Genomic DNA, 24863 nt, shown 5'->3' on the forward strand with positions numbered 1-24863 from the left:
GGTTGAATTGCCTTCCTACAAGACAGATGAACTAATAAAAATAACACTTTCATTTGCTGAGCCACCGGTCACCGACTAAAAGTGATCGGTGTGGCTCTTGTGTAGAGGTGGCCGCAGTTGGATAAATGAAGAGATGGTTTATTTTATTACAGTAACTTTTATATTTGAAGCTTTAGAAAATCTGGAGTCATCTTAAAATGTAAGAGGAATCCAATATACTGAAATACATTTTTCAAGATACTGAATATATATATATAATTTTTTTCCTCTTACCTATTCAGCTAACTGAATTCACACTGAGTCCCTAGAAACTAACGGACTGTTAGAAACTCAGAACATGTTTTCTTCGGGCCTCCGAGAGCTTGTGCTCTATGCATCCTGAAGTTAAAAATTATCTATTACATAGTTGAGTAATTTGTTCCTTTCTGAACCATCTTTATTTCTTTTTAATGTGTTGGTTGATTTTTAGACTGGTATAGTTATTTAATTAATGAACATGTAATTACTACATTCAATTTGGACACCAGTCAGTTTTACAATGTCAAGTTTAACGGAGGAGCTATAACAACCTGAAATCCTCTCTTTCTGCCAAAGAAACGGGTGATTTTTTGTTTGAACAAAAATGAGGGAATTTCCTGGAGTCTTTAATTTGGCGTTGGAACTTTATTTTTAGTAAGTTTTTTTTTTTTTTTAACCTACAAGCCCAGCCTGATTTTTTGCCAATGTTTACATCACTTCTGTCTTTCTTCTGGCCCTTTCTTTCATGTAGGCGGTTTGTAATCTTTACAGTTGGAAAATGTTTGAGCAACATTTTCACTTAAAATATTTTTTTGGAACATTCTAACACATTTAGGAAAAAACAACAACTTAGAAGCAGCCACTAAAAATGTGTTGATTACACTCATTTCTGCCAAAATGGTTAAATTGTTTCTGAAAGAATTGTCCTTAGAAGCAACATTTTAACTTGGGAATATGTGCTTGTGTTGACTGCGAGTCAGTGAAATTCGATTTTGCTCGACTGCAGTTACAAGAGATGGGTTCCGAGTTTAAGTCCCATTCCTCCCCATGGGCTGACCTCCGTTTACCCTGAGATGTCTACCAGACACGCTTTGTCTCCTCATTTTGTACCTAAGGAAACCGATGCCCAGAGAAGTCACAGGGGGTGGGGATAGGGTGAGACTGAGTGGTAGCCGCCACTCGGTGGCCCCGATGTCCTCTGGCTGTGTGCTCCTGGGTGAAAACCTTCTTGGTTTAGAAAAATGACCCTGTGCTCATTTTTTCCCAGCCATTGCTCTCGTTCTTAATGCCGTGAAAAGAATGTTCTCTTCTATTAAGGCACTGCTCACTGGCTTACTTCTGTTGCTTTCTGTAGGACTCAGGACCTCCAGTGCAAGGGTTACACCTCCCACGGTGAGATGGGCCCTCCCATATCAATAATAAGCAATCAAGAATGTGGCCCCACAGCCATGCCCAACTGCCCTTTCCCAGATTGCCCTATCCTGTGTCAAGGTGACAGAAGACTAGTAAACTGTGTACAGGGTTAAGGTGCCATTCCCACACCCGCCGTCTGTCCCAGATGCCGGTTCCCATATTACTAGAATGAGGTGTCTCATCAGTGGTAGCCACAGCTCCTAGAGTGTGGTCAAGTCACTGCAGATGTGGTAAAATAACACATCATCGATCAGAAAACTTAAAGTTAGGTCTTATTATAATCCTCATCCCTAAAGTGGGTGTGGCTTCCTGTCGCCATTAAACGAGGTGCCACAGAAGCAGAGCAAAAGCACATCAGTACCTTTACCCTTTCGTTATCGTTTCCCATGGATTTGGGGGAAAGCCTCAACCATCCTCTGAAGTAAAGAGTTCCGAACATTTTCAAAGGTTTTACGGAGATGTTCCCTTCTGTCTCTGCAACACAGTGAGGCCGCTGCGGCCTGTCTTCCTCGTCCCTCATCCTCTCCTCCCTTCAGCCATCACTGACCGTCCTGTCCCTCGACAAATCCCAGAGTTAGCTTAAAACGTCCACTATCCAAACAGACATTCATCTGAAAGAAGCCAATTCTCATTGTTACCTTTGGTTGTTCACACCTTAGTAGGATGCACTTCGAAGGCATTGAGTTGCTGGGGGTACGAGAGAACACCAGATCTGTTGGTCTGCAGTGGGGAAGGCTGTCAGTGAAGTAAACATATCAGCTTGACTTTCTGGACTCAAATAATCCTCCTGCTTCAGCCTCCCGAGTGCTCACATATTATCACATCCAGTTTTACTGAGAGCTCTGTTGTTGCTTGGTTTTTTAATGAACCCTGTTGTCTTCTACTTATGAGAGAGAGAGCCAGGTGTGTAGATGTCTCAGGAACAGGGCATCTGTACTAACTACCCTGTCCCTGTTGAAACTCTCACTCTCAAGTGAAGGGGAGTTGAATTTATAGTTGCTGAGGATGCCCTTATAGGATGATGTCCAGAGAGCAGCATTTTCCCAGCAGTGGCCACTGCTGATATTGGAAAGTGATGTCAAGTAAAGCACCAGAGAAAAAACACTTCTGTTAGACAGATCATACATTTTCCTAACATGAAAGAGAAATTTCACTCCTAGAAACCCTGAGCTGGAATTTAGGGACCCTAGATCCAAGAGGTTAGACCCCGGGCACAGCATCTTCTCTTACTTTCAGTTTGTTGTCCACTAAATTGACAGCTTTTCCCATTTGTCAGTCTGAATTCTGTGATTCCTTAATCTTCAGATTTATAGCCTTACCAAAAACCAAACCAAAACAAAAACCAGCTTATGATGGCTTTTCTAGTTTTTGTGCACATTGACTAATACTCAGTTTGATAAAAAATTTTTTTAAAAGGATATAATTGTTTTTAAATACTAAAAATGTACACACGAGGCTAGGACATTAATTCTCTGTCAAAATGCTTGCATAGCGTGAGCATGTCCTGAGCTCAGCCCCCCATACCAAAAAAACAAGTTCAGTGAAATGGGAACGAATTTTCAGGGAGAGTTGGAGTCAACTTTGGAATGGGCTGTGCTGTACACATGCCATGATAATGACAACATCTGTAAAAATAGCATGTCCCTGGTTCCTAGTTGTCTGGTCGAGCTGACTTTGCTCGGAGGCCTTTCTCATTCCCAGGTCCTGCCGACTCTACCGTGATAAAGTCCCTCATTTCCCGGCAAATGGGCCATTAAGCAATCAACTGTGAATCAAATCAGGGAGCTAGATATGGTAGTGGGTTTTCTTTCACGTCCAGATTTTGTCCTGTCAAGCTTGTGAGGGTTCTCTTGTGCTTGCCTTTTACTTTTTCTTTTCTTTTTTTCTTTCTTTTTTTCTTTTTTTTTTTTAAGAAAAATAACCGAGGTGAAGTTCAGCTTCTCTACTTGGTACTGGTTATTCTTGATCAGCCTCAGCTTCCCTCCCTTTGAGGCACTTACGTGCAGTGGCCAGTTTATCTGCTCTTACTGGAAAGAGATGTTGATTATTCGTTCCTACAATGGAAGGTTTGCAGAAGGTCAAAGGACAACATGCGGTCATTCTGACTTATGCTTGGTTCTTCTTTCTCCCCATCCTCACACCTCCTTATTCAGTACATATCTAACACCTGCTGGATAGGTCTGTAATGGGCAGAGTACGAAGAGACTGTCCTAAGGGTTGAAGTTACTTATAAACCTATACATAGAGAGAACATATGGTACATACATGCAGATGTGTTCATATGATTTCATCAGCAGAGGGTAGCGATGGCCACAGAATAAAGAACAAGCCAGGCATAGTGGGACACACCTTTAGTCCCAGCATTTTGGAGGCAGAGGCAGGAGGATCTCTGCAAGTTGGAGACCAGTCTGGCTTAGCTGGTTCTTTATCCTGCAGTCACAGCCACATGAAACCTTCTGATGGGGCTCTGGGAAGTATTTGCATTTGGTGCAGAAATCCTGAAGACTCTTCTTCCTTATATATCAGAGAAGGGACACATGTCCACCGCAGGGTGACGGCAGCTGCTGCTCCCCACTCTGCTGTGCCCTGGGGCCGGCTCACTCCATGGGGAATGAATAGCACTTCCTCATTCACTCTGTGCAATTGGGATCGTCTCTGTTCATCCACATGTTGGCGTGTTTCTATGTCAGCACGCTAGTGCGTCAGAACTCTCATGTGCGAATGGGACTGGTTACATCTTGTGCTGATGGATTTAAGTACAGCCGGTGATTAACTTCTCAATTTTGGCAGTTGGACCAGTAAAGAGACCAAACATCACAAAGTTCGCTTAGTTTAGAAGTTAAATAACATTTTCTTGTGTTAAAGGCTGGTGTCATTAGTGAATAAGACATTTTAACAGCATACCAAAGACATGACAGTCCGTACCCGAAGATTTCTGTAGGAAAAGTTCATTCTGGAAGATGGTGAAGGTTCTGCTAAGGCTGGAACCATTGGAAACCCACCCGAACACCATTTTCTATTCAAAGTGACTTTGACGATAACTTGGGTTTTTTCAGTGTGTTGCTCAGGTTGAAGAGCCAGTTCTCTACCCCTGGGTGGAAAACTGTTTATAAACCTCTCTCCCTTTGAAGGGACAGCCTGCATGTTTAACATGACTGGCTCCCCTTCTGCTTATCTGTGAGCACAAGGACCCCCTCACCCCCAGCATTTCCTGGGGTGAGTATTCGAGCACATGCTATGATTGAACTGATTAAGGGTATCTGAGCCGGGCACGAGGATGCTGAGCTGAAGAGACATTACAGTACTTATTGTTCACTGTATGAGAGGTGCTTATGGTTACGGGTTAGAGGTGAGGGAGAAGCAGAGAAAGTGGGTGTAGGGGTTCACGATGTATCATGGATGAGAGAGCTTTGGCTGTGTGGGAACTGGGCAAATGGTGGGGGCAGTTCCCTGAGTTAGGAACGTAGAGGAGGAGTGCATGACTTGGAATGAGAAATCCAGTGTCAAGTGTGTTGACGTTTAATGGTCGTGACGTGGATCCCAGTGGCTAAGGGTAGTGGAGAGTTAGTGTCTGAGATTGCTATGATTGGCTCGTTTCAGGCTCATACCAAGGATGCTGAAGTTGAGTGAGTCAAAGAAAGTGGGAAATAGTTTTCCACTAAGTAAAGATGGGGTGAGGCTTGTAGAATACACTCAGGTGCCTAACAGGCACGGGTGCATGATTTTGGAGCAGAATGGGGTTGGCATTTAATGGGAAAATTAGATCTCTGTAACCCTGGGCACATTGGCTTGAAAACATCCCAGGAGGACTTTGCTGAAGGTGAGTTAGGATTGCCGAGGAGACTGGAAACTCAGTCAAAAGAAACTCAGTCAAAAGCAAGGCTCGGTGTAAGGCACTTAGGAGGCATTGGTTGTCCTGGGGTGCGGCTTCTGGCAGATCTGGAGTTGTGGGAGGAAGGTCGGGAGAAGTGAAGCAAACGCACCTCACAGGTGGGAGGCTTGGTAACTGGTTGATCACCTAATCGAAAATAGCTCGAGAAGTGGAAAATGGTGTGTTTGTTGTCAGTGAAAGCCATGCTTCATGACATAGTTGAATGGGTATTTTTAAATTAGAGTTTTAAAGGTAGTGTGCATGTGTGTAATAGTCTCAACTTGTCCATGTGTGATGGGCAGTCTAGAATTCATCTGTTGAATATTTAAAAATAAGGCCTGTTTATTGCACACATAAACTCATATTTGACGTCATTCATGCCTTTTACACTGGCACCTTGACAGGGAATTTACCAACTCTGCTCCTTAATGGATAATTACTTTTGTAACTGGATTGGCCTAGAATGTTCTGGGATCTGCTAGGAACAGCAGAAACAGCCCTCTAACCATTGAGAATTGGGAGGAATATAAAGCGCAGGTTTAGCTTCCCCCTTTGTATAAAGGAACGAGAACCCAAAATAAAATACAATGAACATGTATTTCCTGCACTCCAGCTGTCAATCATAAACATGCAGCCTACACCGAACATGCATTTCCTCTGTGCAGCGTGATGTTATCACCACACTAGTTTGGAACCGCTCACACAGTGTAGTAACTCCCACTGGGTTACAAGGGAGGGAGCACTCCTCTGCAGCCCCCTGACGTGTATGTGATCACAGAGAAGCAAATCCTCGTGGGCCATGCCACCAAGTCACCTAACGAGATTATACCTCAGCATCCCTGGAAGCAAGAAAGTGGAAAACGGGGTGATTGTTTTCTGCATGGAAGAATATAACCACAATTCTTCTGTTTGTTATGTGGTCTGTCGGTGACAAAAATCCCATCCCATGCCGTGGAAAGGAAGGGGGCTAAAACACAGACAGGACTCCAGTTTCAAATCCCAGACATTTATGGCCGGGGTCTCCACCTTTGCTCCGAACAGAGCTGCCCCAGACACTGACTGCCTGTGTAGGGCAGAGAAAAGAGAGTGAGGACCCACCTTCATCTACAGCAGCAGACAAGGTAGTGTCCGCCAGCCTAGGAGAATTTTTGTGCTGCGTGTTTCTGCCTCGGGCCCATGGATTGGCCATGCCCCTGCCTCTTGTGGTAACCGGGAAGAGTAAAAGACTTCCTGTGCAATCTTGGCACTTCCTCGTTCTCCACATTCAGTTGTTTGACTCTCTGTTTGACCTCTGAGTTCTTTGTTGTGTTTATAGTCCCTTAATAAGAGTTTTTCTGGAAAGGGGCCCTAAACTTTGTTGGCAGCCGCCTACCTCTCACTGATGGATAAAGAGGCTGACCCACAGACCAGAAGCAGATCTCATTGCTCTGCTCTGGGCCTCTGTTTCTGTTGCAGAGGGGTTTGTGACACACACACACACACACACACACACACACTGTTGCAGAGGGGTTTGTGACTTAATACACACACACTGTTGTGGAGTTTGTGAATTAACACATGAGTGTGCACATGCACATACATGTGCTCATGCACACACACACATATGCATGCACATGCACACATATGCAGACACACAAACACATGCAAATACACACACATTCACACACATACACTGTTGCAGAGGGGTTTGTGAATTAACATGTGTGTGCACACACGTGCTCACGCACACACATGCAAGCACGTGCACACATGTACACACATGCACATACACAAACACATGCAAACACACACACACACACACACACACACACACATACCCCTTTCCAGGCCCTGGCTTGTTTCCCATTCTTGCTCTCTTAGCTCCACACATTGCTCTGACAGGAAGCACTTTTCTATCTGTGTTAATCCCAACCGTGGAACTACTAGGCAGCCCCTGGTGAAGACTCTTTGTGCCCTGTGTAGTTGGCTGCAAGTCAGGAACAGGCCAGATGAAAGAGATGGGAGAATGCACACCCTGGAGATCCATGTTCTTTCCCGTCCTTCAATGGAAGGGGAAAAACAAGGCACGCCCATGTCCTGTTCGTCGATCAGAACTATACAAACAAAACGCACATGATAACTTTACTAAAAGAGAGCAAAGTGTTAGCCAAAGGCATTACAGCTTGTACTTAAAAATGAGAGGGGCACCGTTTCCTTAGTCTTCACATGAAATACCTGTTGGATCAGATTCTCCACAGAATAACTTACGGCTTTTACTTCTGCTCTATTTGCAAAGGATGTAGAGCTTTTCATGCTGCTGAGTTTTGGTATAATACAAAAGCCGGTTAGCTCGGCCAAGTCCAGCATCAGACCCACCTGCAGGGCAGCTCCTAACGGGTTATCCTGAGGTCATCATGGCATGCTGTGTCTCCTGTACCACCTGGCTTGTGGTGCGCCCACTAAATAAATTCAAACAGTACAATACAGTTACCTTAAATTATGTGCATATTTATAAATTAAATATATGTGTGTGTGTATATATGTATGTATATGAATCAAGCTTTTAAAATATACTCTTTTGACTAAAATGAGTCACCAGAAAGACGATGTTTTGGGGAACAACTATCTAAAAGTACATAAAGAGCAAGCTGATGTTTGCAGTGAATATTATAATTCTCAGGTAAAATAATAGCATGTGTGCAGTTGTCTAGCATCTGCTACAAACAGAAAAGGCTTAGCAAAGTAAATGCGTCAAACAAAAGTCTGTTACAAACACAAGGATGAAAGCCCAAGCTGGATCTCCTGTGGTTCGTGTGTAAGCACGCTGTCATGTCCATGAAGATGTCTGTGAGTCTGGTTCTTCCTGTTTCTCTTGTGGTACCAACACCAAGTCAACATGCTGCCCCAGCTGGAGGCGGCCTGGATCCTTCTGCCATTTCTGGGGGGGGTTTTGTTGTTGTTTGTTTATCTTTTAAAGATTGTAAAATTAGTGTGTTCTATATTTAAATTTTTATTGGAAGCTTTTAACTTGGACACAGATAAATCAAATATGAAGCCTACTTGGTATTCAATTTTTTCTCTGTAAAATGGGAAGTATATTTATCGATATATTTAGCACAACAAGAATTGCAGGGTCAAGGAAAGTCGGATGTAAGTACTTAGCACATAGTAGACTTTTACTCACTAAGCTTCCCTCCTTCCTTCCTTCCTAACGGCCTAATGCTTCCGTTATATTTAGATATCTGACATCCATGTAACTGGAGAGTCAGAAGACATGTCTGCGAAAGAACGGTTGCTACTGTGGACACAGCAGGCGACAGAAGGTTATGCCGGAGTGCGGTGTGAGAACTTCACTACCTGCTGGAGAGACGGGAAGCTATTTAATGCCATCATTCACAAATACAGGTATGGAATATGTGCCGCCTTCTCTCATGCACATACAAGTCATTCTTTCGTTTCTGACATTTTAAATAACACGCCACTGTCGAAGAGGCAGTGCATGTGCGTAGGAGAGGAAAGGTACAGAGAAAATGAAAGACGGCACAGGCCCACGACTGAGTTAGTACTCTAAACTGTAATATGTGTACCTGTACACACACACACACACACACACACACACACAGAGAGAGAGAGACAGACAGACAGACAGACAGACAGACAGACAGAGTGGTAGAGTACTATTATATCTAGATTGTTTTTATATACCTTAGCAGAAACCAAGCTCAGATGCCTTATAATCTGCAGGTCATTGATCTAGTTTATCTGCAGGTAACCTATGAGTAGACAGATGAAGGTTCAGAGTTCACATGCTTAACAAGCTCCAGGGCATACCATTTTGTCATTTTGAGGGGAGACTAGGCAGCAGACTTGGGGTTGGGGAACAGTTTTCCTGTGAAAACTATTGAGTCTTGCTGTTAACAATTGAAATAACCGCGAGCTTATAATGGGCATTGTTATAAACACTGATTAATGTAGTTCTCTCTGCATCCTTGTCATCCTGGTTATGTATGGAGCTGAGACACTGGGTAATACTTGCCTAGCCACAAGACTAGTGAGTGGGAGACATGACATTCAAACCTGACAGGCAGGCCTTGGGTGTGTGCTTTTACTGTCTCACTGTAAATTAAACCCAAGTAAAATGTTTATTGACAACTCTGGGTTGAACCCTGGTTATTTTCCGAAGATTTGTGTCATATTGAAGAACCACAAATGTTCATAAATAGATTAAGTCTAAGCTGTAAACTCACAAAACTGAAAAGGTATTGAGTATAATAAAAATCACACAAACCCAGTAGTGAATGCTTCAGGTGTCCACACTCAGTAGCTCCTGTTTGTAAGCAGCCTGATATTCTGTCCTTCCACTATGGAATGCTCTTTAAACAGATGAGTGCACTGAATTAAGAAGAAAGCCTGGGTCTACTCCCCTGCATTGCTCAGAGTTCAGACACTGAGTATCACAGTGCTGTGGGCAAGTCCACCCTTATCCCCCTGTCCCCCGGAGTCGGCCGTGGTACACCGTGCAGCTCTTTCTCTGAATCTCTTTGGGTAGTATAAACATGTTTTTTAGAGGCTAGCTTTTCTAAAATCATCCGCTTAAAAAATCTCTGTATTTGCCCTGATGGTACATACTTATAATGTCAGCACTCAGGAAGCCAGAGGCTCACACATTTGAAACCACCTTGTGATCCAGAGCAAGACCTTGTCTTTAAATTAATAGGTGGGTGGGTAAGTGGGTGGGTGGATGGATGGATGGATGGGTGGGTGGGTAAAAGATTAGTACATTCTCTCTGTTTCTCTGTCTCTTTCTCAGATAGATAGATAGATAGATGGATAGATAGATAGATAGATAGATAGATAGATAGATAGATGAATTCTCTCTTTCTGTCTCTCTATTTTTCTCTCTTTCCCTCTCTGACAGCTGTGTCTTCAGTACTCATTAAGGATTATATGAACATATTGATAAGCCTATGTTTATTTTTCCTAAGTACTAAATAAGTCACTACATATCAGAGATTCTAAATTTTCAAGATAAATTAAATTCATTGTCATTTTGCTTATTGAGAAATGGGATTTTTTTTAAAAAATTATCTTATGTGCCACGAGTGATTTATGTATATGTTTGTCTGTGAGGCACTAGCATGCCTGGTGTCCTCGGGGGTGAAAAGAGCAGGGTTGTAAATCACTGTGTGGGTAATCGATTCTCTGGAAGACATCAGCCTGCACATAGCCACTGAGCCATCTCTCTCCCAGAGTTTGGAATTGTAGTTTCCTTCCTTCACTAGAATTCCTGGTAGTCTTGAAAATCCCAGCTCTAAATGCATGTGAGGTCTCTGTTGCTGGAGTTCTGTTGCAGTGTCCTGTGTCCCAGAGTTGTCTTAAATATGTAAGGTATGTTTAAAACCTTTTGGCCTTTCTTAAGAAAACACTTGAGTTCTTTTCCTCCAGTGTTTAAGAATTAAACAGATAGGCTTGACTCACACACATTTCCTACTTAATACCTTAATCTATAGACGGTTTTACATAGCTACTCCCATACAGTTTTAATGTATTTAAGTTTGCTATGCAAACCTCCGGTTAGTGCGGCTTTGTCCTTTGTATTGATCTAGATAAGGAGCTTTACTACTTATTGGATCTCCTTTGTCTTTTGGCTTCGGTATCTGAGCTAGCAGAGGGGACTGGTGTCTAAGCAGATGGATGCCGGTGAGAGAACCTTTAGAGGTGGTGGTGGCTGCATTAGCTAGGGCGTATGGCTGTAGTGGCTGGGGTCAGAGGTTACAGTGACTGCAGCCGATGGCAGTGTAGATGCCTACAGTGGCTCGGCCAGGGGGATGCAGTGCCAAGGAGGCTGAGTATAGATCAGGTGCTCACACCTAGAAAGAGTAGTGGTTAGAAATGGAAGTATATACTATCTGTCCTTCCAAAGTAAGCAAGTGTAACTTTACCTAAGAGACTTAAGACTTTCTTACAATGTCTTCTAAGGATGCAGAGGTCCTGATCTGACATAAAAGCAGAATCATGACAGATTCAATAGGTTTCCTTATTTGCCTTTGCAAACACACTTTGGTTTTGTCATCCTCCCCCCCAATACACACACACACACACACACACACACACTCACACACACACTCAAAATTTTGGATTAATATAAACTGCATTGTGAGAAGCTATTGGTGGAGTGAATCACTTTGGATAGTAAGGTTTAGTAGGATTGTCATCTAGAATATCTGAAAGAAACAGGTTTTCTAACCTAAGTAAACAGTATATTATTATTAGGTCAGTATCTTTTTTTAAAAAATTGAACAACTTTATTTTAAAAAACAAAGATAAATGTACAGATTTTAAGCATTTTTGCATAAAAGTATACGAATACATTTTTGTTAGTACTTGATTTTTTTAAAACAGGTCAGTAGCTTAAGATTTTTACATAGTTTAGTTTTCTATTTTTTATGTCCAAAGAACTATTATATGAAGTTAAATGAAAAGGGATTTTTAAGGGTAATATAGACTTTGTAAGTTGAAATTGTACACAGGGGTAAAAATGAACATAGTGTTAGAAGACAAGCACTCACAGAGACTTATGGAATGTGAGCACTCATGGGGATATAGAATGTGAGCACTCATAGGGACATATAGAATGTGAGCACTCATGGAGTCATATAGAATGTGAGCACTCATGGGGACATATAGAATGTGAGCACTCATGGGGACATATAGAATGTGAGCACTCATGGGGACATGTAGAATGTGAGTACTCATGGAGTCATATAGAATGTGAGCACTCATGGGGACATGTAGAATGTGAGCACTCATGGAGTCATATAGAATGTGAGCACTCATGGGGACATATAGAATGTGAGCACTCATGGGGACATATAGAATGTGAGCACTCATGGGGACATATAGAATGTGAGCACTCATGGGGACATGTAGAATGTGAGCTCTCATGGGGACATGTAGAATGTGAGCACTCATGGGGACATATAGAATGTTAGCACTCATGGAGTCATATAGAATGTGAGCACTCATGGAGTCATAGAATGTGAGCACTCATGGGGACATATAGAATGTGAGCACTCATGGAGTCATATAGAATGTGAGCACTCATGGGGACATATAGAATGTGAGCTCTCATGGGCACATATAGAATGTGAGCACTCATGGGGACATATAGAATGTGAGCACTCATGGGGACATATAGAATGTGAGCACTCATGGAGTCATATAGAATGTGAGCACTCATGGGGACATATAGAATGTGAGCACTCATGGGGACATATAGAATGTGAGCACTCATGGGGACATATAGAATGTTAGCACTCATGGGGACATATAGAATGTGAGCACTCATGGGGACATATAGAATGTGAGCACTCATGGGGACATATAGAATGTGAGCACTCATGGGGACATGTAGAATGTGAGCACTCATGGGGACATGTAGAATGTGAGCACTCATGGGGACATATAGAATGTGAGCACTCATGGGGACATATAGAATGTTAACCACACACATGGATGTCTCCGCCCCAGCAGAAGTCTGTAGTAAAATATGCTAGTTTTAAAATAATTATCGAGCTGGGCCATTTTATGCCAAGCTGGACATGGCCTTTAATCCCAGCACTCCAGAGACAGAAGCAGGTGGATCTCTGAGGTCAAGGCCAGTCTGGTCTACAGGACAGCCAAGGCTACTCAGAGTAGCCCCATCTCAAAAGACAAACAAAACCAAACAAACCTCCTGAAATAGACATTTGCCTTCATTTTTATTAATACTAAAAAATGTTCGAACACTAAGAAATATGCTCAGTATCATATGCCTTTAAAAAACTAGTAAATGTGACTGCTCTGATTTTGTTACTCCTGGGATGATTTCTGTGTGTGCATGATTTTAAAGAGATAGAAGTGCCAACCTGAATAATGTGGTCCTGCATCCTTGCTGATTCATGATGGTTAGTAAAGATCCGGAAAGCGCTCATGAACTTGAATGGAACATGTGCGTTTGTAACTATTAAAGAAAGGTCTTTGTTTCTTTTTATTGATAACAGAGACACAATGTTAGTTGATTAACTAAAGGTTAACAATGAAAATTATGTTATATGGTAAGAACTATTAAATTAAAATTTAAAGCGTATTTAAATACTTAGCTTAAGTAAGAGCAAAATTACAAATTCTATAGCGTTAATGTGTCACGTTATCCAGGAGCGATAAATTGCCTGGTTTATGGTCCAGGTAATAATGAGAAAGTAGGGGTTTGTTTAGCTAGGCATGGATAAATTAATTTCCCCCAATTAAATCTTACTAGATTTTGCTGCTGTGCCCAGTTCCTTCTAGGAACCTCTGCTTGTTTCGTTCAGTTTTCATAGAAAGAGTTCAGACAATAAAAATGCCACACGCCTGCTTGTTTTGTTTGTTTAGTTCAGTTAGGCTTGATGCTCTTTGATCTGTAATAACATCGTGATAAGAGAGAGGATTTCGGCATGCCTCACTGTAAAGAAGCTCGGAACTTTGTTATTCAAAAGGATAACCAGGAAGGCTGGATTTGATGTGTTTAAATGAAAAGAATGTCACAGAAGTATTTGACGAGTCAGCTTATTACCAAGAGAGGATGAGGGAGAATTGGCAAAGAGCCACTAGCCAGGGCATCCCAGAAGATCTCTGAGCAGGATGAGAGCCAGAGTGGAGGTATAGGAGTATCCTGTGGAAGTTGCTGCATGCTCCTCAGAGGTGGAGATTCCAGGAGCACCGCAGGTGGCTTCTGCCCTAAGTCAGCTCACACACCTTTGACCAGGATAAAGCTCTGACTGAGAACTTGAAGTTCGGCTCCTTTAGTCAGCCTCTCCAAGTGGGAGTTTCCTCTAGACTTCCTGAAAGCCGTTCACAGGACAAGAATCTGTAGACCAGAAAGAGTATGGGGAAGTGCAGCCGTCCCTGAGGCCCTGCAAGATAGTGTGGAAAATGCCATGATATCAGGACCAGGAGCTGAGGATGGGGGTACATTTCCCAGAGAGGTTATTTCTGCTGATTAGTTTCTGCCTGGCCCGCTCTTGTCTTTAATTTTCCAATTTGTTCACCTCAATCTCAGTTAAAGCTGCATTCTTTCCATGGGCCTGTTTTAAATATATTAGCCAATTAACATTGGAAATCTTAGGCAATAGTTTGCAAGAGCATGCATGCCCTTTAAACTATTTTTTTTAATTAAGGAGAACATAATTTAGTATTAATTATATTGTTCATAATTTGCATTTTGCATTGAAATTTATTAGGGTTACTGTGCTTAATTATATTAAAATTTTAACAATGTTTCAATTGGGTAACTTTCCCTCAGAAGGCAGTCGTGTTTAATCATATGACCTGCAGGCTGGTGACTCATTCAGTCCCGGATTCAGTCAGTCCTTAGAAGCTAAACTGGGTTGGACTGGTTTAATAGTGGGAGGAGGCCCCTGAGGGTTTGAAATGTTCTCCTAGGAAGGTGTGTGAGTGTTGACTGGGTAGTTCTTTCCTCAGTCCTCGGGCTGCGGAGTCCTGATACAGGAGGGTGTGTGCTCATGTGTGCACTCCCCTGAGTATTATGGGCTCTCGGGCGCCTGTGGTCATAAGCAATCACTGGTGGCTCCTAATCTAAAACAAAACACCAGCAGAAACAGTGCTTCATTTTACAAAGCCAATCAAATTGTTTGTTTACAAAATGAACCCAAAATGGTTGCACTCTGAAGAAATTGGTCCCTGGTAACTATTAACACATTTGAGGCCAGTGTACACTGCATTGAGGAGAATTCAGTTGTGTCCAAATAAGGAACATGGCAAGGTGTCATGCCTCTGGCTGCCATTTTTATTGCATCTATTTTTATTCATAATTTGGGGGGTACAATTTGCCAAATAAATATCAGAGGAAATACCAGCCTGTTTTGCTTTGTTTCTGTTCCTGGCCCTCTTGCCCAGACTAATTCACAGAAGCGCCCAGCTCTGAACCTTCCCTTGGGAAGGAAAAATGGGTACTTACTGATACCAAGTGAACTGTTACCTTTGTTCTCCTGCTTCCATTCTTGAGGGAGAACACCTCAGTATTCGCTGCCTTAACAGGAGGCTGCCCGGATAAGCCTGGGCAGGCCGGAACAGACACTCCCTGCCCCGGCCCCTTTTCTTCCATATGCCCTGTTCTGTGATCTGAGCATAATTTATTTAAAATGCATAATTGGTGGACACTTTGTTGGGTTTTTTCCCATCCAAATATTGAATTTAACTGTGTTTTGTGCTGATGTGTGAATCTGTGTAAGAGCCTCCGTTTGCAGCATTTCCCTTCCATGAGGCTTTTGAGAAATAAATATTTCGTGATTAAATTGTGTTCTGCTAGGACTATTTACCTCTTTCCTGTTCTAAACTTTACCCTTTCATTCACTGAACTACTTATATTTATTTCTTAAGAACACATCCAAGCTGAAGTCATGGCCATATTCTTCTGTGGCTGATGTGCAAGGTGCTCGTCAGAACACCGGCTATACCGTGAGCCGATGGGAAGGAAGGAAGGTTGTCAGGATTCATAGTGATGAGGTCACTTCAGACGACACAAAGCTGTCACTGGGGAGGTGGCCTGGTGGGTAAAGGTACTTGCTGTGAAAACAACATGTCCCGAGTTCATATTCCTAGCACCCACATAAAACCGAGGCGTGGCTGCACGTGCCCAGTGACTGCAGGGTTAAGTAATGGTGGATCCTGGGAGAACGCTCGATTCAGCCGAGCTGCAATGGTGGGCTTCCAGCTTAATGAGAGTCTCATAAAATGAAATGTTTCCTCCCCCACATGCCAAATTAAAACACACACACACACACACACACACACACACACACACACACACACACACACGGGGGGGGGGGTAGAGACACAACATATATGCTCACATATATGCTGAGATTTAGGAGGCCCGTGAGCAGCTCTTGTCCTGTTCTTGTGAGCTGCTGTTGAACCCCTAACAGTAGAGAAGTGGTGGAGAGCCAGGGATGGGTGCTGACTCTCTGTTGTCCATCCTGGTTCCTTCCCGTCAACATCCTCTTACACCAGAGAAGCCAGAGGAGGGCTTGAGTACCCTTCCCTAGGCCAGTTCACTTTTTTTCAAACCTCTGATTTTATTGTTTGTTTTGGCTTGATTTATAGATTCATATTCTTTTCTCACTCTGTGATAAGAGGTAGTTTAAAGTGTTGATTTTAGCAGAGTGAAAATAAGTGGATTCCCACCTCCCTGTTTGGGGGTTGGGAGTGCAATTTTTTTTTTGTTTCTTACTAATTAAGTTTTTTATTTTTTATTTTTCAAATTTTATTCAGGGCTGTTCACCAACATTCAAGGAGATCCCTCTGGGGTAAAGCCAGTAGTTTCCTCTGGACTTATTCAGGCATAGGAGGCAGGGAGGAATTGAGTTGTTGTTTGTAAGTTGAGAGCCACAATTCTTTGATTACCTTTCAATCTTTAGAGTTGTTGGAGCTTTAATTCTGAAGTACTAACAAAGCTCACACTACTTATAGTGGTGCTAATCTTTGTGCTCTGCCTGGGTAATAGAATGGTCCTCTGTAGGGTTAAAAAAGGAAGAATATTTGAAATAAACTCAGAGAACAAGAAGAAATTATCTTTATACCCCATTCCTCACATAGGCGTTCTTGGCTTGGATTGTCTCAATAATACATGCGCCCAAATATGAGCATCAAGGGGTGCCAACACCCTGTTACATAACAGCGTGTGATTCTTTTGCAAGCCCATGTTTCTTTGCTGGAGGACAGGGGAGGAGACAGCTTTATAGATATTTGGGGAGTGAAGAGGGGGGGAGGAGGTGAGATGCTTGCCGCACCAGTAAGAACAGTTAGAGAATGTGAAGTCTGAACATGATCTGTCTTCAGGAATTTGTTGTGGTAACTGCTGTGCTGTCTCAGGAGACGTGAGGCATAGGGAGTGCGTGTTCTTACTGTGTGATCTGTAGAAAAGAGGACGGGCGTTACGTAACACACGCCACTACACATGTCTTTGTGGAGTTTGTGTTCTCGAGCATAGAGTTTGTGTTAAGACTGGCCTCTGGGTAACTGGAGTGTGCTTTTCTTTGTCTTTGTATTATTAAAACTTCCACTTGTAAATCCCTTTATCGTTCCTTGCAAAGTGCCGAGCACTTGTTATTCCTAGGAAAGCCTGCTCCTGCGGGAGCCCGGCCATCTGCCTTGTCTGTGCCTGTCCCTAGGCAGTGATGCACGCCTGGAATGTCACAGGTCCGGGTAGAGCCTGAGTGAGCACATGCTGAGCTGTCTGACTTTTGGTCTCCCTGCCTTTGTCTGTACTTCTTCCTTCGTCCCCTCATCTCTCTTTACCCTTACCAGATGAGCTGGTGTCTCCTCTCAGGGAAAACAGGTGTCAGCAAGAATAAAGACTTTCTTCTCCATCCCAATGCATGCCCAGCCCCTTTCATTCAACCCCCTCCCTTCTGTTCCAGTGCAGCACAGCCATCCTCTTCACTCATCCAAAGCCCCTGCTTCTGTGCCCTCAGTGGTGGTGCTGATGCTGCGGTGTGCTCAGTGGTGGTGCTGATGCTGCGGTGTGCTCAGTGGTGGTGCTGATGCTGCGGTGTGCTCAGTGGTGGTGCTGATGCTGCGGTGCCCTCAGTGGTGGTCCTGATGCTGTGGTGCCCTCAGTGGTGGTCCTGATGCTGTGGTGCCCTCAGTGGTGGTGCTGATGCTGCGGTGTGCTCAGTGGTGGTGCTGATGCTGTGGTGCCCTCAGTGGTGGTGCTGATGCTGCGGTGTGCTCAGTGGTGGTGCTGATGCTGTGGTGTGCTCAGTGGTGGTGCTGATGCTGTGGTGCCCTCAGTGGTGGTGCTGATGCTGCGGTGTGCTCAGTGGTGGTGCTGATGCTGTGGTGTGCTCAGTGGTGGTGCTGATGCTGTGGTGCCCTCAGTGGTGGTCCTGATGCTGCAGTGTGCTCAGTGGTGGTGCTGATGCTGCGCTCAGTACCACGGCTCTTCTCTGCCTTTCCCTCTCACCTCCTTTCTCCTTGGAGTTCTGCTTTCCTCTTCCAGAGATCTTTCTTGTTGGATTTTAAGCATGTTGGTATTTCTGCTAATTAAAGGTTCAATAGATATATTCTTCACAACCCCAAGATGTCTGTGTGTCAGCAGGTGTACAGTGGCACACTGGTGCCTGTGGGTGGGTGGGACTACTTTTTCCATTCTCATTTTGGCAGAGGTGTCTGCCTTCACCACCCACGCCAACCCTTGCAAGGGCGTGGGCGACACCCATGTGGCTGGATCTGTGCATTTACAGGTCTGGTCTTACTTGTCCACGTTTGGCCTCTTGAACATCCATTTCTTTCCTCTTAGCTGCTGTATTTGGAGAGTTTCGCCATTGTGGTCCAGCCTTCTCCCTTCCCCCTCTTGTCTCAGCTTTGGTTGCTACAGCCTGTGTTATGGAACATAATACCTACCGTGGGTCTGACCTTCTTCTGGTTCCTCTTCCTCCCTCTCCCTATTGCTGTCACTTTAAATTTCCACGGCTGGCCCCATATCTGATCATTCAATACTCCGGTTGCTTTCTGTAGTTCTTAGGGGGAAAAGTTTGCAATCCCCTAAGAAGTTCCCTTGAATCGGCCTCACTTTGGTCCCCTGCTAATGCCAGCATCTCTTCCTGCTGTGCTTCCCACCTGCGGTTCCTGCCCTTGCTGGGCTGCCTGTAGCAACCAGAGTCACAGGCGAGTTTTCTCTCGTGTTCTCACTGCCAGACCTCGTGGTACGATCTAAGCGCTCCATACGCCCGGTGACTGCTCTCAGCATCTTGTTGCTTGGAATGTGGTAAATACATGGTAAATACTGTTTGTATGAAGGGGTAGACTTGTTGATCTGATGCTTGGGACATGTGCATACCCAAAGCATCCAGCTACCTCTTAGCCAGCACACAGTTTTACAGTTGTTTTCTTGTACATCACCCGAGCCCAGCCCACATGGGTTCTTGACTCAGCAGCAGCTGGGGATCCCCTCTCTCCCGAGGCCACTACATTTCTCGATGTTCCTAACTGGAATTCTGGATGATTTTGATCAAGCTTGTGTTAACTCCAGATTTCCAGCTGAAGTAAAAAGCTGTGCGGGATTTGTATCCTAAGAGCAGAAAGCAAGTCAGGATGAGGTCACGGAACGCCTGCATTGAAGCCCTGTGGAAAGTTTCTGTTGTTGGAATTGGTTTCCCTTCAGATGCAACTTCGATAAACTGACACTCCTATAGTGTCCCATGGCAGTACATCGTTTTGTAGCCTTCACTATCTTCCATACATAAAACATTTCGTTTTGTGTGGTCCTCTTGTTTCTATTGCAGCAGTAAAACCCCTGGACAGAAAGCAGCGTGGGGAGAAAGGGTTGATTTAGCATCCATGTCTAGATTGTAGCCCAGCGTTTCAGGGGAATCACAGTGGCTGGGCCTTGATAGTCACGTCACGTCATGTCACGTCTGCAGGAGCTGAAGGAGTAAGTGCAGATGTGCTTGCTGCTCAGCTTCTTTTTCTTACTCCCACACATTCCAGGGCCTGGACTCGGGGAATGGTACTGTGTTCCTTTTAAGCTGTCAGTGAAGGCAATAAAGACAGTCCCTCACTGATGTGCCTGCAGTCCAGCCCAATCTAGCAGCCAGCACTTTCTTCCCACATGATTCTAAGTATATCAAGGTGACAAAGTGACCATCATAACCCCACCCCTTGTCAACTTGGCACACGATATATCACTTTAAGCTATATAACATTACAACCTGTATCTCCAAATTCTCATCTCTTTTAAAAAATAAATAGTCGACGCGTTAAAATCCCCAAAGTCTTCACAAGTTTCAACACTTTAGAAGCCCAAATTTTCATAACTGTCGTATCAAAAACAAGTTAAAGGTGTCCAGAATGTAACAGCACAGCGTGAATATTCCTTATTCCAAAAAGGGAAGAACTGGGCATGGGAACACCAAACCAAAACTAAAATCTAGAAGTGTGTATGCGTGCATGCAGCTTCACTGTTGGTTGGCATCTGGGGCTCTTAGTGTGATCACTCTAGCTGTGCCTTTTAAATCAGTACCAGATGGACTGTGCTCCCGATACAGCCAGAAATCGGTGCTACTGAGGTGCAGCCTGGCCCCCTTAGACTGCATCGGTAGCAGCCTGTATGCCGACCCCTTCCAGGAGCAGGGAACCCCTTTAGGATTTCTTCCTTTAAGAGAATTCATTTCCCTCCGGGTGGAGCCTCCGGTGGGGTTTTACCCTTGGGATCTCCTTCCAGCGGTCCGTGTGCAGCACAGAAGGCATCACCAGAGCTTCTGACCTCTTTATCACTTACAGCTGCTTTCTCAGTTGGGCCTGAATGCCCCCACATTCTGCAGCTTCCTCCCCCCACCATCTGCCAATAAAGCAGTTCCATTAGATTCCATTTTACCTTCACTGAAGAACTTCCTCAGTTTAAGGCTATCGGGATCAACCCCACCTTAACCCTCGTGCCCATGCCCATGGGCCAGCCTGAGCTGCAAGCAGACTCTGCCCAGGTGATTGTAGCTTATGCCAAATTGACAATGAGAGGGAATCACAGTCTTGACCGTGGGTACACCCAGGAAGGGCTCTTCCCCCAGCTGTTTGTAAATTGCTCTAGTGTCTTATCACCTCAGACCACTGTGTTTTCACTGCTGTAGGGTTATTGTTCTAATTTAAAAATAAAAATCAGTCCTGTTCTACAGGCTTAATAATGCATGTACTCGAGAGTTAGACCAGTCAGCATTCCTCTCCAATGTATCTTCATTTCTGGAGTCAAACACTAAAACTGAGCACTGGAAAGAGGTTTAGAAAACTGCCTCTGGTGTTGTCCCAAGGGGAAAAAGTGAAAAGGACGTTAGTATTTGTGTATAATTTGCACATCTATTGTGTTTTTGTGCTAATTTAAAAAATGTCTTTGAGAGGCTTTGTGAAATTATCTATCTGATGTTTTTATTTCTTAGTTAAGGGGCATAAAGGAATAAAATGGAAGTTTTAAGAAAGGCTGTATGCAACTTCAGAGAAAAATTGAGTTTATCAGAGATGCTAACGTGGTTTAGTTCTCAGACCTCACATGGGATGTGCACACTGAAAAATCGGGGCATGATTGCTAGTGCCTCTCAATCGGGAGGCAAGGGCAGAGGATGCTCAGAAGTTCATAGCCTGATGCATATCATGTAGAATTGAAGGCCAGCTTAGGCTAAAACCTTACCGCAGGGAAAAGCTGTACCAATGGTCTCACAGAAGGAAACGTTAGAGCCCTCATCCAGATTGAGTAGTGTTCAGTGAGAGGCTTTCTCCTGGGGAGAGGACACACAAGCACGCACACAGGCACACACTGGGGCTTCCAACCGGAGAAAGAGTGAGGGACGCTTACCAAGGTGGAATGAGTCAGCTGCATCACAGAAGGCCCAGCTTAACATCAGTGACAACTAGAGAAAGCTGGGGACCTGGAGCACACAGCAGCACATACAATCAGCCCAGCAGGTCAGAGATGGTACTGGGCTGGTCAGCATCCACTTCCAGGTACCCCAGCTGCTGGGTCCCTTTAGCTACCCTTCCTATTTGTGAATCCTTCGGAAGGGAGGAGCGTATCACATTTGGTTGGTTTCAGGAACTCCTGAGACTTCTGTGTTGTTTGCTTCTTGAATCTTAAAGAGTCTCCTTTAGAGCTTCTTGGGTCTTAACGAGCTTCAGAGGAAAATTGCTATACAAGTAGAAAGGCCTGGATATCTCTATTTAATATTTATCCACAGCATCCCAGCTCATTCTCATATAGTTAATGTACAAAGTGTCTAGAGTCTGGAAGGTTATATTGGGATTATCCCAGACCCAAGGAAAGTCTTGTGGAATTTTAGTGTTCAGGTAGCTTTTGTCTGTTACTATGTTATAATCTTGAAATTATATAATATTTGTCAATATATGCTTCTACATGTACATAAGTTGTGTGTGTGTGTATTTGTGTGTACATATGCATGTGTATGATTTAAACATTGTTGTCCAAATTGAGTGCTTTTTAAAAATGGGCACTCTACAGACTATTAACTATCAACTTAATCCAAAGTGTAAACTTACAACAATGGCGACTTCTCCTTTTTAAAATTCCTGTTACCTTGGTTAACACTGTGCGGAAAAGCAACTTGGGAAGGGAAGGGTTTGTCATCTTATACTTTACAGCCCAGCATTGAGAGAACTCAGGAAAGGAACTGCCCTCTCTGGCTTGCTCAGCTTAACTCCCTATACAGCCATGACCACCTGCCAAGGATGATGCAGCCATTATAGCTGTGTCCTAGTAGACTGGCTCCTCCCAGGTAAATCCTTGATCAAGAAAATAACTCCCTCTCCCTATCTTACGTACAGGCCAGTCTAATGGAGGTGATTCCTCAGTTGGCATTACCTATTCCCCATGACTCTAGCTTGTGTCAAAACAAGATACAAACAACAAACAAACAAAAACCTGATCAGCACACTTTTTCGAATTATGGCTACTAAGCATGTCTAGACGAAGTGTGCCCTTGTTTTTAAGACAGATCTATGTTGTCCTGCTGGCCTAGAACTATGTACGTACACCAGGCTGGCCTCATACAAGAGATCTACCCATCTCTGCCCCCGAGTGCTGGAATTTAAGTTGTGCACCGCCACACCTGACGGGTTTACACTTTCTGGTCCTTATGATCTTATATTTTCAACTTAAGATTTATGTAACTTTTTTGTATCCACTCTTGTAATCATTTCTGAGGGAAAAGACAGTTTGTGTTGTTTTAAAGGGAATGATGCATATAAAAACCAAATTCTCCTATGATAATAAGAGCAGGTGAGAGCTTATCTATTTAAATGCTTTTCTACAAAAGAGTCTAGCATATATTTTTGTCAGATTGCATTACGCGGTTAAGAAAATGTGTCTATAAAATAGGAATATGATCGTAGCTAAGGCTCAGCGTCTTGGAGGGAATGAGGAGCACACGGTCTCCATGTGCCTGCAGTGTGGTCTGGTGCTCGTCTTATACTTAAACCAGGACGAGAATCGCGTTCCTGCTGACAGTTCACAAAACTGAGATGTTAGCTGTGGGATGGGGATGAATATCTCCAGTAAGAGGAAGGCATCCGAATGAGTATGACACGCATGTGTGTGTGTGCATGATGTGTGTGGTGTACAGGTGTGTGCCTTTGTGTCTTCTATTGCACTCTGACTGCCTTGATACAAGGTCTCCCCCGAAGTTCACCGTTTTCAAGCTCTTGGGATCCATCTGTCTCTGCCACCGAGTGCTGAGAATACAGACACACAAAGCCATGCCCACCTCTTAAATGACTGCTGGGGGTTTGAACACAAAACACTCATGCTTGCAAAGCATGTGCTTCTTCCCAAGGAGGCATCTCTCGTCCCAAACAGTGAAAATCTTAAAGACTGTTATCCCTGTGAGATTATCAAGAGTGGAAACGGTACCCAAGCTGCTGGGTGCTCCGGGCAGAGCACTGGAAAACCACTGACAGAGGAGAAGGGGCCAGCCAGGGGAAGACTCCTTAAGGTTTTTGTTTTTTTCCAGTGCCTTTTGACTCCCCCACCCCCACCCCTTTAAATTTTTTTCTTAACTAATTTGTTTTATCTGTTACAAACTTTGGCTAGGAGACATCCACTCCTGTCATTGTTCTTGGAACGTGTTAAACTCAAAATAGAAGAGGGGGCTCGTTCAAACTCCCTGTGCTGTGCAGCTGTTTCTCTTCTGAAATGACATCATCCTAAAAGAAGTTTTGTGATTTATCCTCTTTGGTCAAAAAAAAGCCTCCATTCTTCAATGACTTTATTCATTCTCCTTGATTACTCAGTGTTTACGCTCCTTGCTAATGGCCGGGTTCTCACAATAGCTTGTTGTTTCTTGCCCAGAGGTTGGCAGTCTCAGAAGGTCTGGTTCTTATTTCTCCAGGAAATTTGAACAGTTTTTTAATTGGAAGAACTTTAGACACTTTGTCTAGACTTTTGTACATATCTGTTTAGTATCTTGACATTAGTAGATGTCCTGGGTCTGTGAATTAAATAAATAGTATATATATTTGTAGAGAACTGCCCCTTAGTTCTTCTGCTGTTACTGGTGAATGTTGATCACACTGGTGGGTGTGGAAGCCAGTGAGGTATTTGTGATGATTTTCTGGCCTGTGGACAAATAGGAAGCGGAAATACATTTCTGGTTCATGAATACTTCCTTCTAAGACCTAATAAAAGTGCAGGTAGACTGGGGGTGGGTGTAGGGAGCAGAATCCTGCCTTTTCTTTAGGTTAAAAAAAAAAAAACAAGCAAGCAAAAGTGCACAGTTCTGTTTAATATTCTTTTCAAGACTGGTAATTTACTTTAACAGAGTTTCTTGTGCAAATGACCACTAAACACTGTTCCGAGAACCTTACTACTCAGCCCCCACACACCGCCTACAGCACACGGAGGTCCCACTATTTGTGTGTGGAGTAGTGTTGAACAAACCTGAGAGCCTGTGGGGATGACTGAGAGGTTTCCTCTATGAAGTGATAGGGAAGGTCTAAAGAGATTTCTGTGGGTAGGTGCAGCGAGAAATGGAGGGGGATGGCT

At 43.8% G+C, this 24863-nt stretch overlaps 1 protein-coding gene across 12 annotated transcripts in view; it reads left to right on the forward strand.

Annotated features, from left to right (window-relative positions):
• Positions 1 to 24863, forward strand: part of DST (dystonin) — a gene marked incomplete at both ends in the record, with an annotated part of 363235 nt that overhangs the window by 186907 nt on the left and 151465 nt on the right. For all 12 annotated transcript variants that reach the window (XM_080917065.1, XM_080917066.1, XM_080917067.1 and 9 more), the window contains one exon: positions 8520 to 8686. In XM_080917065.1, the coding sequence (XP_080773191.1) occupies positions 8520 to 8686 (167 nt within the window). The remainder of the gene's footprint in view (positions 1 to 8519; positions 8687 to 24863) is intronic.

Source organism: Micromys minutus, assembly GCF_963924665.1.
Source record: "Micromys minutus genome assembly, chromosome: 5".
NCBI lineage: Eukaryota > Metazoa > Chordata > Mammalia > Rodentia > Muridae > Micromys > Micromys minutus.